An 18,092-nucleotide genomic window follows, 5' to 3' on the forward strand; every position below is an offset into this window, starting at 1 on the left:
GAAAGTAACATCAAAAATAATCTTTAATTTCTTTAGAGCTTAAACCCAGAACCAAAAGGAACAGAAACCTTAAATTTATAAAATGAATTTAAAGAGGGGAACAAAATCACACAGAATATATGCTTTCTTTCTCTAATTATATTTCACACATATTTTGCTTACAGCAACGCACAAAATAGGAAATCGGCACTTTTTTTTAGTTTTTTGAATTATATTCAAATATGTATATATTATGTATTCATAATGATAATTACAAACTATTGTAAGGCACCTGATCTGGAACATCTTTATTAATCATGTCCCTTTATCCCCTCATATTTTACTCTTAATACTTTTTGTCATTTCAGCATTTTTCACAGCATTTTTCTTGAGCCATCTATATTTTTGGACATACTCCAGCGGGCCATTACGCCTCAGTGATTAAACAAGTAATGTTGGTTTCAGAATTGCCACATTACTGTAAGGGTTCACGATGTCACTAATCCTCTCGTAGATATGCATCTGGGATGTCCTCATCTTCCTCCGTTCTAGTGTTGAGGGCCAATTTCAGCCTCTCACTTACACCAGCTTTAGAGTCTTTGAGTTGCTTCTCTGCCTCCTCTGAGAGTTGTTGAACATGTTTCACCTGAGACCGTGCAACATGTAGATTAGTCTGTACTGTTACAGAAGCTTGGTCAGCCCCTGTTGAGAAAAAAAGAATGGTTAGACTATGATGTCATCTTGCAGAAATGCAATGCAAAAGCCAACCAGCAGGTGGCAGGAGGAACCACCAACTCTGCTATTGGAGAAAGGTGACCTCATTTCTGTAAGGCTGACCAGCCTTGGACTGTTTAAAATTAAATATGGGACATACCTGCATTGAAGGCTGCCTCTGCTGCCATCTCTGAAAGATTTATGGCTGTCATCCAGCATGATTCAAATCGTTTGCAGTCTTTTTGCCTCTCCATTACCTAATTAAATAAGTAACAACATTAATGTCTTTCATGTCTTGTTTGTGCATCTGTGTGTGTTGTATAGTGTAAAATAGCACAGTATTAAAATAATCCTATTATACCCTTTTAACACAGCATATCTTCAAAAACACATTACTAAAGCAGCTCAACCAGGCTCAATCCATTTTTTTTTTGCATGTGCCTTTGGGCAGAGATATTTTTATTGAAATAGATTATGACATTTGAAAATACGCGCACTGAAGTCCCAAAAAGAGCTTAATTTACTGTAACACAGAATATATCACTTATGGTTTATAATTTTGAGCTAGGTAACTTTGCAGACCTTTTTTATGATCAATCAGCAACACTACACCCTTTCTAAAGTTGAATATGAAAAAAAGCATGAAGGACCCCAAATAAAAGGCATTTCTCATTTGAAAGCCTCATGAGGGGCCAAGAAATGATTACCTCTTGACGTTGTCGAAGAATGACTTGCCAAATAGCATCCTCGTCTGCAGGGCTAAGTTTTTTAATGGAAGCCACATATTGTTTGTGTAATGTCATAAGATTGTTAATCACCTAGGGCAGACAAGCATGTTGTCAACAGATAAGGTAACAGTTATTGTAGGGTTGTTATATCTCCTGATTCTGAATTAGTAAAAAAACACGTAACAAATTTAAACAGTTCAGATTACCTTAGTATAAGATGTTAGGGAGTCTAGCAGTGCTAAAGTGGTTTGTGACAGGAAAGTATTAGTGCTGTCAGTGACCAGAGATGATGCTCTTCGTACCAGCTCTTCATGAGACAGACTTTCTGGTTTCTAAACAAGACAAACAACATAAGAAAGTATGGACATACGTATGAATTCCAGACGCATCATTTTATGTGTAATGTCTACATGTGTAGCCACTACTGAACAAACCCATCTAAAATCAGCATAAGCTGGTGAGCTGTTTTTTGCTGGTTTCCAGCTTGGTTTTAGCTGGTGTTGCTGTGTTTTGGTCACTGTTTAAGATAAACTTTTAACCCACCAGCTTGACCAGCTTTGCCAGACTAAGAGGACCAGATTAAACCAGCTATTGCCAGCTTAAACCAGATACCATTTTATACTGGTCTTTCAGTAGGGTATATTGCACTATTAATACACATTTAACAAAGTTTTGGTAGTGATTATTTATTTAAATTAGATTTGCCTGTAAATGTATATTTTAGGAGGCTATACAACTGTGTTTGACTTGCATTGCTGCGCAGACCACTCGTTGTATGACATAAATGTAGCGCGAGAGCACAGCTTTCTAATCGCTCTCGCGGTACTTCACGTCATATGCCGATCAGTCTGCGCAGCGCCTCATAAAATCAAACGCAGATGGTTCAGACCTGCGTAAACGGAACGGCACAGAGCGCGCCCGTGACACTCAACGTCACCCAGTTTCTCCTGACGACGGTGGGTAGCACAGCAAGTCTTCGGCTCTGACAGACACTTCTGTTTATCCATGAAGCCGCACAGCTAAACAAAATATGAAAACAATAAGGGGCACATAATAAAATGAAGATTAAAACCAAACAACTGATAAAACTGAGCAAACTAGCGAGCTACTGCTACAACCGATAACATCAGGGTGGTTCTATACTACACTCGTTTAAATGATCGTCGCATTATTGATTATTGTAGAGAATTACATATACAATACAGCTAAATTTTGATAAATAATACTGACATAATACGCTTAAAAATATTATACAGTACCTCAGTCCAGCAGCTATTAATCTGCGTCTGTACGCCGCCATGTTTATTGAGAGAGTAGTGAATAATGCCCCCTGGCGGATACACGGGATTATAGCCGGACGTGTTGCTGCTCCTTTCTTTTATCATCATTCTATCATAGACATATTTAGTTACCGATGTCTGTCATCAAGCATTCATTGTTTCTCTCTCTCTCTCTCTCTCTCTCTCTCTCTCTCTCTCTCTCTCAGTGACAGCTACTGTCTGCATGATAAGAAAACACCCATAGAAAGCCAAATATAGCCAACTTTAATGCTAAATGTGAGCAGAGATCCTGTTTTACAGGTAGGCTACAGTCTGTTTTTCTGATCTATCACTATACATTACACACTCCAAAATTATTTAGGCCCTTTGTAAATTGGACACTATTGTACAAAAGTTTACTGACATTCTATTTTATATAATTTTTTCATTTTAGAATAATATTTACTCATCACATCTGTGGAATAACTGAGTATGGGAATTATGTTGTGAACTTGTTACTAAAAGCATCAAATATTTTGAGATATTTATATATTTAGCTATCTAAACATCTACATTATTAATTAATTAAAAATGTCTATTAAGAGTCTTTCTTTTCTTCATCTTTCCATCCACCTGACAATCACATTACTGAATTTATTTCCGAAACATTACAACTCCTAAAGAATATTTATCTATTTATCTGAAAGAACGAACTGCATTTATTACTGATTCCATTTCCAAAAAACCCTCAGAGAAAGAGTGAATTTTTAATATGAATTTATTTCACTTAAACAGCTCCATCTGCAGTCACACCAGTATGAGTGATGTCCAAATGTCATTACTAAAAACATAATTAGTATCAGCCTCTTAATAATAAATGTGTTTGTACTGAATGGGCATAAGCCCTGAAGATTATGTTAGATCTCTTCTGGAAAGTTCTCTGTCAGTCTTTCAAGCAACACCTATTCCCAAACAGTTTTAAAGAGAAAAGGGCATAAATATTTAATGTGATCATTTAGTATGAGACAGGGGAAGAAGTTCCAGTGTGGGTGTTTGTCGTCTAGAGCTTTTAGGTTGTGAAAGACACACTTCGGTCTCTATAAATCAACATGGGATTCATAAAATGTGGTGCAATTCTTTGTATAGTATGTCATTATGAAGGGTATGCATTCCACAGTGTGTATTTTTTCTGATAATAATAATGTTTATTCTAAACATGATCTGTTTAATATATTGTGCATCTAGACATTTTTAAGTTTTTTGTGGCCTATTAATTTGTAGACTTCTAATAGAATGGCCATGTGCAATATAAAAAAAAGTAATAAAGTAATTTAAACCAAGAAAACAATGCAATAAATATTTTGTCCCAAAATCCAATGTCATTACAACACTACACTTGGCTCTTTTAAATAAAATTCATGAGTTGTTATATTAAAGCTGTGGTGAATGATGAATACAAAATGTGGAAGTGAAAGAGCCCAGGATAGACACTGGTTGTGCAAATTATGGAGAACTGAAAGACCTTTTGCTGACCTTTGCACTGATTTTCATCTTCATGGCACTGCCACAAAGCAAATCTAAATTTGCTTTTGAAGTAAACTTACTTAATATCCTCAAGTATACAACTACTGTGTGAAGTTACAGATGCACAAACTTACTTAATGGACATAAATTGTGATGTATGCTTAATAAAATGTGCATTCATGAGCAGTATAAATACTTTGTGATACTATTACAGGAAGAATATTCAAGATTTGTATTGTTATACAGTATGTACATAGGTACAATGAAATTCTTATGTTGTCTTAAACATAGGGTGAACATTAAAATAAAAACTAAATAAAATAAAAAGTAAAATTGCAATAAAAAGTCAAAATAAAAATTTAAGTAAGATTTGCAATAACAAGAAAGAAGTACAATAACAGTAGTGATAATCAACAGTATAAAACAACTTACAAAAGAAAAAGAAAAGGCAGGCTGGAAAAATTCTTGATTATTATATTCACATTCTTGTTTTGACAGTATACAAATTGATATTGTGGAACCAACTCATCTGTCTCTCTATTGATCATCTTATTAAATAAGAATAACTTGTTTTTTTGAAGTTGTTTTCTCATGACATGCTGGCTTTTGTTTGGGAGGAAGGGTGATATAGGGCCAGTGGGACACTGGTGAAAAACATGTATTTTTTAGGCTGTGTGCCTAGTTCTTTCCACATAAACAAAAACTGCAAAACTTTTTTATTTAGCTGCTGTCATGTGAGCAAAAAATAAAAGTTTAATCAAGATTTCTCATCTGCTATTATAACTTCCTTATAGCAGGAAGTGAACATAGGAAGGTGCACCTCAATTTTGGGCTGAAAGAACATTTAAATGTCACTCCTGTAAAAACAGTTTAAAAGTCAATTGCAAAACATCTTAAATCATCGACAACATGATACAAATAAAAAAAAACAGTTATTACAAAGTACAGACAGTATGAAAATAACTTGGTGATTTGATTGATGACAATTTATTGCAAATGACTAATTTTTTAATATTTTGAAAGTCAAATATTATTATTTACTAAAGAAAATTAGACAACATTTTCAACAGGTTTAACAACAGTACCATAGTATTTCATAACCTTGCTTCTAAACGTGTCCTTCTATCAAAACTGGTTTGATTTTGCCTTTAGCACATGTAAAGTAGTATTTAAATAAGCAACTGAAAGCCTTGTCTCTCAGGCCATATATAAGAGGACTTAAACATTTTGGAAAAATTATAAACACTAAAAAGCAAAAATACATTACATTTAATGAAGTCTTAAAATCGGTATGAGCAAAAATTGCCTCTTGGATAACCCCAACTAAAATAGATGCGGCACCCAGACCCAACTGTATTAGATGTAACAGTACAGTCTTATTGGCTTTTTTAGCTGACAACTTATCACAGGAGGCTGTTTTAGCCACAGCTGCTATTGAGGCATAAGTAAAGATTATAGTAAAACACACAGACACAAAAAATATACAAGTGAAGGCTATATCAAGATTCTTATACACCTGCAGTCTGAAAAGAGTCGTTCTTGAGCAGAACAAATTCATCACTGTGCTTGTAGTATCAATAGCATAGAAAATAATCATTTCAGAAAAGCACTGACTTAACCCTATCATCCAGACAGCACCAATGGCCATGTGAGTTCTTCTGTAAGTGGTGAAATCTGCATGCCTGAGAGGAAAGCAGATGGCCACATACCTTTCCAGAGACATTAAAGCCAGATTTAAAATTGAAACCTGAAAGAGAAACGATGGAGCTGCCAGAATAATAAAACAGACATTTTTTATAAATAAGGTCCTACTAAAGCCAATTAAATATACAGGTATACTCATTAACAAATTGAGCGTATCGACCCAAAGCATATGACTGAACAGAATGTAACGGGACGTTTCCAGAAAAACAGTCTTTTGCCTTAAGGTGAAAAGCATGACTCCGTTTACATAGAGAAAAATAACACATGGTGTCATAAACAAGACTGCCTTCAAATGTGCATCTGGATCCAGCACCAATAAAGTCTGAGTGAGGTTCGATTTAGAAACATTTAAAACAGCCATTTGCTCAATAATGTAAACAAATTGAAGATCGAAGTCACCCCAGCTGCTGTTGCAGAATAGAGAGTAAGAAAAATACTGCAGTCTACAAAGTGTTGCAGGTGCTCTTTAATCTATTAATCTGAAACGTTTCTCAGAATCACCAGAGAGGGATGCCAGATCATCACACTTTAAATAACATTTAACCCATCTTTTAGTGATGTCATAAATTACGTTTTAAATCCCAGTGGTTGGTTTGTGTATGTGTTGTGTCTCATACTGTCTGTTTTGAATGAATGTATAGAAATTAATACATTTGGGCTCAACATAATCTGCAAAATTATAATAACCTATACTGTGATCATGTTGCAGAATCTGCAAACTGATTTTGTAGCTCAGTTAAAAAGTCTACTTGTAGCTTCTAAAGGGCATTACTAACTAATAACATTTAAATTAATTCTTTAAACTAAATATTAACAGCTAAATATTATCATCATCATTTTTAAACATTTGTATAATAACACAATGTATCGTGTTGCTTTTTTAAGCATTAGTGAATGTTTGTATCTTTTGTATTGAGAGGTGTCTATTAATTGTCCTTAGTGTGAAAAGATGAATCTCAACATTATAAAGTCAGTGTTGGACAGGTGTCCCATTTGCAGGAGATGCTGGAAAAGCAAAGATTGTGTGACCTAGATGATTTCTCTGAAAACCAGTGGGCAGTTTTATGACTCGTGACAAACAAGTGACGCATGAACAACTACAAATTATAAAACAGTTGTTGATTGTCCAAATAACAATTAACAGAGTTAAGAATCAAGGGTGTGTAAACCTTTGAACTGGGTTATTTTAGTATTATTCTGTGTTGTAGAGTAGACTATCAATAGGCCTATGTGTACAGGTATATTTTGATGTGGTGCTCAATTGTCATAATTTTTAGTTGCTTAAAAAAGTCACTTGTTCATTTTAGCTGTTTTGTTTTTACATGGAGCAGGTCGATTTTAAAGGATAGTTAACTTAAAAATGAAAATTCTGTCAACATTTTCTCTATTTTATGTTGTTACAAACCTGTATAAATTTCTCTTCTGATGAACATGAAAGAAGATATTTTGAGGATTGTTTGTAACCAAACTGACCATGAGCCCCATTCACTTCCATATTATTCTTGTTTCCTATGGAAGTTAATAACGCTCATGAACGATTTGGTTACAAACAATCCTCAAAATATTTTTATTAGAGTTTATCAAAACAAAGAAATTTATACAGGTTTGTAACAACGTGATAGTGAGTAAATAATGACAGAATTTTCATTTTTGGGTGAACTATCCCTTTAAGGGGTCGACATCCTGTGATCCTGTAACCAATCCATTACTACTTTATCTTGGAAACCCTCTTATTTTTATGATTAAATAAATCATGGATGATTATGAATATTGCATTTATTCGGTTTATTAAGATTATATAATATGAAATGTTTACATTTACAAAGCAAAAGCTTATTATGAAAAATATAATTTATATTACAAGAATTTACACAAAAAAGCACAAAGCTTATTAATTTTCATGTAGCTCAATAAATCAGCATGTAAGTTATGTTTTATATGTCCAGATCAAGGTTTAACTTATTAAAATGTAAAAAGCTTTCTAAATTTAATTGCCTTGATTGACCTCAAGAATAGTTTAAGTGAGCTCAGTAACTCAAGAGCACATTTACATATCACATATTACCATTAAACAATATACAAGAACTGTGTCTGTGGTCAGTGGTACTTGTGAAAAAATGAAAAAAATGTATTTCTATATAGTTACGTTCAAAATGAGAAATATTATGAAAGAAGTTTAACATTCTTGCTAAATACATGCTTTTGGTTTACCACAGGTAAATAAGTTTAGTTAAGCACCAACATTCATCACCTCAATTCACAAGCACATCTTACAATTAAAATGAACTTTTTATGTAGCTATGAGAAAATTATGTGTAAGATTGTTCTTTACATCCTCTGAAACTAAATGTTTCTCTGTATGACAACTATTTTGCCTTTTGAGACCAAACGTGAAGTAGTATTTAAATAAACAGCTAAAAGCTTGGTCTCTCAGGCCATATATAAGAGGACTTAGACATTTTGGGAAAATTATAAAGACCACAAAGCAAAAATACATTATGTGTACCATAGTCATATAGTCAATATAAACATACATGGCCTCTTGGATGACACCAATTAAAAGGGATACAGAACCAAGACACAATTGTATTAGATGTAAAAGTACAGTCTTATTGGCTTTTTTAGCTGACATCCTATCACAGGAGGCTGTTTTAGCCACAACTGCAATAGAGGCATAAGTAAATATTATAGTAAAACACACCGTCACAAAATATATACAAGTGAATGCTATATCCAGTGTTTTATATACCTGCTGTCTGAAAAGAGTTGTTCTTGAGCAGAACAAATTCATTGCCGTGTTTGTTGAATCAATAGTACAGAAGATAATAATTTCTGACAAGCATTGGCTTAACCCTATCATCCAGACAACAGCAATGGCCATTTTAGTTTTTTTATAAGTGGTGAAATCTGCATGCCTGAGAGGAAAGCATATGGCCACATATCTTTCCAGTGACATTAAAGCCAGATTTAGGGTTGAAACCTGAAAAAGAACCGTTGCAGCAACCAAAAGAATGAGACAGACATTTTTCATAATAAAAATCCTACTAACTGCACAAACAAACAGCACTACACTCATAAACAGATTGAGCGTGTCAAGCCAAAGCATGTGACCGAACAAAATGTAGCGAGACGTCTCCTGGAAAACAGCCTTTTTCCTCAAGGTGTAAAGCATGACCCCGTTGACATAGAGGAAAATAACACATGGGGTCACAGTCAAAAATGTCTTCACTGGTGCATCTCGATCAAACAGCAATGAAGTTTGAGTGAGGTTTAATTTAGAGTCATTTAAATTCGACATCTTCAGTGATATTAAAATTAAAATTAAGAAATTTAGCAATAACACTGAACAAGAAAAACACTGTCATCTACAAAGTCCTTGTAATTACAATCTAGTAGTAGTTCCTCCCCAACAGGTGATGAGGGTGAATGGCTGGAGAGCGAGTGCATCCCATTTGAAATATATAACACTCATGGGTGTGGATTTCTTAGCCACAGTTAAGGGATAAACCCAAAAGTTATGTAAATCTGAGATAACCTTCCCATTGGAGACATCTCCAAAGAGGTGTTAAACATAAAATTTAAAATAAATACATTTTTGTTTAATTTCTTCTAAAAATATTACTATAGATACTGTAGATCACTTCAAAAGCATATGTATGTGTGATTTATGCATCATAAAGATTATGACAGAAGTATTTTAATTACAACTAAGTAGCATAAATAAATCCCAATTTATATCTTTGAATTTCTGAATCTATGTGTGTGTGTGTGTGTGTGGGGGGGGGGGGGGTAAAATAAAGATTCACAAATGTAAAAAGCAACCCACTTTGTGTTTTCAATCATGCACGTTATAAATATGAATAGCCCTCGTCCAATGATCCCAGCAAGAATTACCTTTTCTGAGACGTCCTTAAACTTTCTAATCTTATATAAAGAATGCGTTTCCATCTAAAACAAAGCACTTGCGTGTTTGATGTTTTGGTTTCGATTTTAAACATGCAAGAATGAGAAAATAACAGAAATAGCATTTTAAAATATTTGTCTTGATGACTATTCATGTATAATGTGTTAAGCCTATAGTCGTAAGTGAATGTTTGATTAACTGTTGGGGGAAAATATCTAATGTTTCACATTATATTAGATCCATGCATTACATGTACCCTCATTGTCAATCAAACAATAAAAGAAAGTTGAACATGTTCATTGTTAACATGTTTACACGGCATTAAAGCTTTAAAATGCATTACACTGTGGAGTATGTAAGCTTGTAAAGTTTATGGATGTTTATAATATACATGTGTGCTGTGTATATATCTTGCGCCTGTATTTATAAAAATACAAAAAACAAGATAAAAAAGACTCATAAGGCACTTGTTTATTTCATTTATTCATAAATTATAATAATAATATCACTGGCTCAGTGCAGGGGCGTCAGTTTGTTTTGAAAAGTGGTGGGGACAAAAGATCAGATGAAAAAAAACATTACAGCAGGATAGGAAAAAATTGAATAACGGCGCATCAAAAATGGGCATAGCATAGGCCAGTCAACAACATGAATGTACATGAAAACTCTCAACAATGTCGACTGCACATGTAACAGTCCCTGCAACACCAGCTCAACCGAACAGTGCCAAAGCACTGTAGAAAACAGCAGTGCGTTTAGTCAATGATTACAATGAAATTCATTACATATGTACCGTAAAAGAAAACACACCATAAGCATACAACATAACATATGTGACCCTGGATCACAAAACCAGTCGTAAGTCGCATAGACATCGCTTGATTATTCAGTTAATTTTAACCAAATGCTTTCAAAAAGTGTTGGGGACAAAATCACCCATTGCAAAAAGTGGTGGGGACATGTCCCCAGTGTAAATGACACCTATATGGCTCAGTGACGTTCTCTTTTATGAACTTCTGATGGGAGATGCCATCTTCATGACTTTTAACTATTATTAATCCCTGAATGTATTGATATATGCAATTTATTATTTTTATTGCGTTTAATTTAATTAAGCAGCAGAATCACAGTGCAAAAAAAACAAAACAAAAAAAACGTTCCAACATGATCTCATGGATGAATCTGCATTAAAGTGATAGTTCACCCAAATATAAAAGTTCTTTAATCATTTATTCACTCTCATGTTGTTACAAACCCGAATAAATGTCTTTGTTCTGATTAACCCGAAGGAAGATATTTTGAGGAATGTTCATAATCAAACCTTTTGTGAGCCACACTCACGTCCATAGTACTCTTTTTCCTACTATGGAAGTGAATAGGCCAACAAACGGTTGGTTGCAAACATTCCTCAAAATATCTTCATTGTGTTCATCAGAACAAAGAAATTTATACTTGTTAGATGTTTTTTACTAACATCATCTTTAATGTACTAAATTCATGAGAAATAATCCACTATATATAGATACTTTTTTAATTGTGAAAGAATACTAAAGTATTTATCATGACCATAATGTGGCAAAAAATTATCTCCTGTAAGTGACCACCATTTGCTACCTTCCATTTTGTTGTTCTTTTTCCCTGTCCCGCTGTGCCTTTTAAATGCGCAAAAATGCCATAAAGAAGCACACTCCGTTATACGATACGAACCAAAGCAAACATCCTCAGAGTAAACCAACTCAGTCTTTCAGTATAGACAAGCTGTTTATTAACATCAACCAACATTTTATATCTATGTTTATACATCTGTTGCCTCGTTGTAACAAAAATAAGGGATTAGGGATGCCTAATCATGCTGTAAATTTTTACAATTATTACTTTTTAATATAATTATTGTCTTTGATGCAAGCAACCTGATGCAACCAAAGCAACCGAGTATCATTCAAGTTACATCTAAATGTAAAACCTGCATTTGTGTTAACTCTTCTGCCATGTGTTCAATTATAACTATATTTTTTCTTAAGAATTTTCGTTATACAGTACTGTGCAAAAGTCTTTAGTCAGCATGAAACAGTTAGATTTGTTGTTTTTGCAATGTTATAGTGATCATATATAATTGTTTTTTAGTCACTTTAATAGAATACATCCAGAAAATTCAGGAAATGTGTACATAGTATTAAAAACTGTATAAAAATGTAAACTGATGGGTTTTAAGGGTAAACTCCCCTTCAACTTGAGCAATAGCAGGAAACTGCAGGATCTATTAAACCTAAATAATAATTTCTAATTTTAAAGAAATTAGTCGTTTTAGTTAATTCTGCTCAAATACGCTCAAGATGTGTTTAGTGCCAAAAGAGTTCATACTAAACACTGACGATGCATAAAGAAGACATTTAGTCCTGAAAATGTAATTTTTGTACTTATTTCCTGTATTTTCTGTTTGTACCTTAATAAAATAGATTGAAAAATAAATATGGATGGACATTAAACTTCTAAGTCTGGTGGTGGTGGCCTAAGACTTTTGCACAGTACTGTAGTTATAAATACACTAATTTTATTGCATTATCTCAAAATTTTTAATAAATGATTCTTAAACACACTTGCAATTTCACTCCATACTCGTAGGGAGAACCGTGTCAGAAACATTATTGTATTGGTAAAAACACGTTGACAAGACATTTTCAAGTCACTAGTACTGTATAAAAGATTTGCAGCAGAACCACAATTGAAAGTTTTTCAGCTTATTGTACCTTTAGTAATTATGTGATGAAGTATATCACAAAATATAGAAAATTAAAAGCTACCGATCAGTAATTAAGAAATAAAAAATACAGATAAACCACTATTTCGTACTGTAAAGTGTTCAGTAAAGACATTTTCTTTTTTCTTAAGGGGCAGAAAAGTGACTTGATGAAATCATTGCATGCAGTATATGTATTATATGTAGGTGAATATAAAATGCAAAAAACCCTGAATAACAAAATGTATAATTTCCCCAAGGTCACAAGTCCACACTGGCAAACACTGTAACACAGGTTTAACATGTATCTGTTAAATATAACCTTGAATGATGTTCCACAGGTTACTTATGATGTTACAATTTTGCTATTATGGAAGATTTATCATTTCAAAAATGAGAGACAAGAAATATTATCCACATTTTAGGGAACATGTTCAAACAATGTACATTTTTGTAATTTCTTAATGTGCTGTCACTAAATTTGTCTCTGTATGACAACTGTTTTGCTTTTTGAGACCAAATGTGAAGTAGTATTTAAATAAGCTGCTAAACGCTTGGTCTCTCAGGCCATATATAAGAGGACTTAGACATCTTGGAAAAATTTGAAACACTACAAAGCAAGTATACATTACATACATTGCAGATAAAAGGTCGGCATGAACATAAACAAGCTCTTGTATAACTCCAACTAAAATAGATGCAGCACACAGACCCAGTTGTATTAGATGTAACAGTACAGTCTTATTGGCTTTTTTAGCTGACAACTTATCAGAAGAGGCCGATTTAGCCACAATAGCTATAGAGACATAAGTAAAGATTACAACAAAAGACACAGACACAAAAAATATACACGTGAAGGATATTTCGATATTCTTATACACCTGCAGTCTGTAAAGAGTCGTTCTTGAGCAGAACAAATTCACTGCTGTGTTTGTAGTATCAATAGCATAGAAGATAATAATCTCACTCAGGGATTGAATCCAGCTTATCATCCAGACAACACCGATGGCCATGTTAGTTCTTCGATAAGAGGTGAAATCTGCATGTCTGAGAGGAACGCAGATGGCCACGTACCTTTCCAGTGACATCAAAGCCAAATTTAGGATTGAAGCATAATAAAGAACCGTAGCAGCAATCAAAAGAAAAAGACAGACAATTTTCATAATAATAATCCTACTAACACCACAAGCAAACAGCACTACACTCATGAACAGATTGAGCGTATCAATCCAAAGCATGTGACTGAACAGAATATAGCGAGACGCCTCCTGGAAAACAGCCTTTTTCCTCAAGGTGTAAAGCATGACCCCGTTGACATAGAGGAAAACGATACATGGGCTCAAAGACAAAACTGTCCTCACGTCTCGATCCGCCAGAAGTAAAGACAGGGTGAGGTTTGATTTTGAATCACTTAAATTAGACATTTTTAAATGCAAAAAAAAAGTTACATTAAAATATCAAAGTGGCCACATCAGTTGTTATGAAACACTTATTTAAAATAATACTGTCATCTATAGTCCTTCTTAGTGGAAATCCTGAGTAGTTTTTCCTTCACATGTGTTGTTGGAGTCACAGAAAGTAAATGACTGGAGAGCTGCATTTGCATCACGTTTTAAATAGCAGTAAACTCATGGTGTAATTATGTCATGAAGTACGTATTAATTCCCAGGGACTGGTTTGTGTAGGTTTTTTTTTAATCAATAGTTTAGAGAGAAGTAAGTTAAATTAAACAAAACCCTCCCATTGGTGACATCCTCGATTGGAATATCGATTCATATATGAAGTCAATCAAGTCAATTTTGTTTCAGGTGTAAAGTAAGGGTTGGACTAGTTTGTAGTTATTTTATAAAACACTAAAAGTCTGTCTATACATATACATTTTTCTATACATCTATCTATACATTTTTATTATGTATGTTCCCTGGGAATCGAACTCATGACCTGTGTGCTGTTAATGCAACACTAAAAATGCCTGGGTTATTTTTAAGCCATTTTGGGTAAATATTGGACAGAACATCGCTGGGTTGTTTTAACCAAACTAGGTTATTATAACCCATGGTTGCATACCAACAATTGGTAATTTTTAACCTAGCATGCGGTAATTTTTATATCAGCGTATGTTTTGTCCAATTTTTTAAATAAATTTAGCCATTTATCGAGTGAATGGTCTACCAGTTAAGCTATACAGGAACAGTTTATATTTGTCTCTTTACATTTCACTGCTTATGTGTATGTGTTGATTCAAGGTGAGTTTTATTTGATATGTAAGAACTTTGAACAGTGGAGGGCAATACTGTCTCTTATGTATGTCCATTTAGGACATTGTTGGGGAAGACAGTAAGAAAATACAATGTTAACTCGATAGACCTGCAGCACTCCCATCATCCGTTTTTACTGTAGACTTTAAAAAATCCTGGGTTATTTTAACCCAGCGTTGTGTCAAAGAGGGACAACACAATGAATTAACCTAAAAAAATTGTATTTGACCCAAGAATGGGTTAAACAACCCAGCATACTGATGGTTAAATCTCAACCTAAAGGGTAGATTTTATACATTTTTGACCCAGCACAGTGTTGAAAACAACATTTTCTTGAGTAAAACAATTGCTTATCACAGGTGGGATGAAAATAAAAATAAAACAAAATAAGCAAAAAGTCTCAAAATCCAGACTAAAGTCTCTAACAGTGATTTATTTATGAAATTAGCAGCATCAAAGTTCATTCATTATTCCTTAATTTCATATTCATTTCAACTTTTGCCATGACATTACTCAGTCAGTATTAAAGATTTCAAGTAGGGCTGCACGATTTGGGTAATTTTTCCCATTGCGGTTATTGATGCTAATATTGCGATGTGCGATTGCGATTATATTGAATGGTATCATGAGTCAACTTGATGGGTTTTAAGGAAAATCCACACACAGTTTAGCTAAAATGTGTATTTGTAAAACTAGAAATGTTTTCGTATTGCCACGTGATGTAGCAACTGCTCAGTGTCAGTAATCCTAAATCCAAAATACCGCCATACAATAGACATAGAGTTTTTTTTTAGCTACCAGCTCACTGTCAACCTCCTCTGCATCCATCTTCGCTCTGGTATAAGTGACGACGCACACCACACACGTGCACTGCCTTTTTTGTTCGTTTTTCTTTGTTTTTTTAAACAGCAAGGAAAATCATCAAACTGTTATCAGAAGGTTTGTGTTAACAAGTCCACACATTTATTTATTTAATATAATTGCAACATTTTGCTGTCATATAATCGCACAGGCTGACATTGCGATTGCGATTGCAATGTGATTAATTGTGCAGCACTAATTTCAAGGTTATATTTTCACACAATGTTATTTACATTATGTAGGATGTTTTTATGTACACCGTAAAAAAATTTCTTTAGAAATTACAGTATTACTGGCTTTATCTTATACAGTAAGTTATTGGCAACCATCTGCATTATTACAGCTATTTTTTTACAGTGTAGAAAACAGTAAATTGCTAAAAGATAACTGTAGCTGGGTTTTCACGGACAGGGTCACAAATTTCTACATTTTAAAGAGCAATGGTATGATTCACTTTTTTACATTTCCTTTAGTGTGTAAGCGTGTATAAGTACGTGTTAACGATATGCAAAAGGTAAATACCCCAAAATAAACAATGACGCAAGGTATCTTATTTTCAACGTAAATTTCTTTTCTTGGACTACAACAAACACGGATTGTAGGCAACAGTTTACTTCCTGGGCTTGTTGACGTAGACAAGGCCGACATTATCATAATTCCTCCCGCTTTCGTCTCACAGCCTAAGTTAACTCCTGTTAGCATTGCATTGTGAGCAAATCTTTCAAACATGGTAATGAGCGTCACATTTCCGGCTGATGTCAGAGGTATTCAGGCCAATCACAACGTACAGATTAGCTGGCCAATCAATGTACAAAATTAATGCGTTTATATCTGGTGCTACAAATAATGTGTTTTTTAAACAATAAACTACACAAACACATTGTGTTATACCAAATACACAAAATGAACTTTAGCAATGAATAGGTGCAAATCTTTCTACAGACCTTTTGCCGTTACATCGATGGCTAATGGTCTGTGGACGCCCTGTTAAGAAACACTCGTGTATTAAAATGAGTGCCTTGGAGAAGGACAAACAACATCTGTTTGCACCAACAGCAGAAAGACATTATTCCAGTGTTAATAAATGTCTTTAGATAAAGAACTATACATAACACAAGTATCACCCCAACAAACATATCATGTTGGCAAGAAGGAAAAGTTTGATAAAATGGTCAATAATGGCATTTTATTTTATTTGTGGTAAGGCAGATAATAAGTGACCCCAGCAACTCACTTAAAACCATGTCTAGATGTTACATCTCTTTTTATAGACTGTAAAATGACAAATGTAAAATATTCTGATTAATAACTGATGATGTTTGTGTCGCATGATCATAATGAATAAAAAAATTAATCAACACATCTAATATTTTCCAATAGCGGTGCTATTATGAAAAATTGTTTTTTTACATTTCAGATGATATCTGCTTAAACACTTTGAATATGCTTAAAGTAAACCAAAACTCTAATTTCTTAATGTCCTGCTGCTACATGTGTCTTTATATGACAACTGTTTTGCCTTTTAAGACCAAATGTGAAGTAGTATTTAAATAAGTTGCTAAACGCTTGGTCTCTCAGGCCATATATAAGAGGACTTAGACATCTGGGGAAAATTTGAAACACTACAAAGCAAGTATACATTACATATATTGAAGTCAAAAGGTCGCCATAAACATAAACTGCCTCTTGGATAACTCCAACTAAAAGAGATGCAGCACACAGACCCAGCTGTATTAGATGTAACAGTACAGTCTTATTGGCTTTTTTAGCTGACATCTTATCACAAGAGGCCGATTTAGCCACAATAGCTATAGAGACATAAGTAAAGATTACAACAAAAGACACAGACACAAAATATATACAAGTGAAGGATATATCAAGTTTTCTATATATTGGCAGTCGGTAAAAAGTCGTTTTTGAGCAGAACAAATTCACTGCTGTGTTTGTAGTATCAAAGGCATAGTAAATAATAATCTCAGACAGTGGCTTGATCCAACTTATCATCCAGACAACACCAATAGCCATTCTTGTTTTTTTATAAGTGGTGAAATCCACATGCCTAAGAGGAAAGCAGATGGCCACATATCTTTCCAGAGACATTAATGCCAGATTTAAGATCGAAGCCTGATATAAAACAGTTGCAGCAACCAAAAGAAAAAGGCAGACAAGTTTCATAATAATAATCTTACTAACTGCACAAACAAACAGCACTACACTCATAAACAGATTGAGCGTGTCAAGCCAAAGCATGTGACTGAACAAAATGTATCGAGACGCCTCCTGGAAAACAGCCTTTTTCCTCAAGGTGTAAAGCATGACCCCGTTGACATAGAAGAAAACAATACATGGGGTCAAAGACAAAACTGTCCTTACATCTCGATCCGCCAAAGATATGAGATTAGAGGAGCCATTTAAATTAGACAT

The 18,092-nt window shown here is 34.0% G+C and overlaps 5 protein-coding genes across 5 annotated transcripts; all 5 read right to left on the minus strand.

Annotated features, from left to right (window-relative positions):
• diablob (diablo, IAP-binding mitochondrial protein b) lies at positions 1-2,781 on the minus strand. The gene is made up of 6 exons (XM_065286836.1): positions 2,681-2,781; positions 2,311-2,440; positions 1,628-1,753; positions 1,401-1,511; positions 854-950; positions 1-681 (listed from the first exon to the last, which is right to left on the minus strand). The coding sequence occupies exons 1-6, from the start codon at positions 2,719-2,721 to the stop codon at positions 479-481; spliced, it is 708 nt and encodes a 235-aa protein (XP_065142908.1). The 5' UTR covers positions 2,722-2,781; the 3' UTR covers positions 1-478.
• A 2,531-nt stretch (positions 2,782-5,312) lies between these two features.
• Positions 5,313-6,269, minus strand: LOC135776852 (odorant receptor 131-2-like). The gene has a single exon (XM_065287771.2). The coding sequence runs from the start codon at positions 6,267-6,269 to the stop codon at positions 5,313-5,315; it is 957 nt and encodes a 318-aa protein (XP_065143843.1).
• Positions 6,270-8,198: 1,929 nt separating this feature from the next.
• On the minus strand, positions 8,199-9,246 carry LOC135776793 (odorant receptor 131-2-like). Its single transcript, XM_065287711.1, has one exon. The coding sequence runs from the start codon at positions 9,204-9,206 to the stop codon at positions 8,199-8,201; it is 1,008 nt and encodes a 335-aa protein (XP_065143783.1). The 5' UTR covers positions 9,207-9,246.
• Positions 9,247-13,010: 3,764 nt separating this feature from the next.
• On the minus strand, positions 13,011-13,973 carry LOC135776794 (odorant receptor 131-2-like). Its single transcript, XM_065287712.1, has one exon. The coding sequence runs from the start codon at positions 13,971-13,973 to the stop codon at positions 13,011-13,013; it is 963 nt and encodes a 320-aa protein (XP_065143784.1).
• Positions 13,974-17,141: 3,168 nt separating this feature from the next.
• On the minus strand, positions 17,142-18,092 carry LOC135776795 (odorant receptor 131-2-like). Its single transcript, XM_065287713.1, has one exon. It carries the CDS (start codon positions 18,090-18,092, stop codon positions 17,142-17,144), a length of 951 nt encoding a protein of 316 aa, XP_065143785.1.

This window comes from Paramisgurnus dabryanus, chromosome 18, assembly GCF_030506205.2.
Source record: "Paramisgurnus dabryanus chromosome 18, PD_genome_1.1, whole genome shotgun sequence".
NCBI lineage: Eukaryota > Metazoa > Chordata > Actinopteri > Cypriniformes > Cobitidae > Paramisgurnus > Paramisgurnus dabryanus.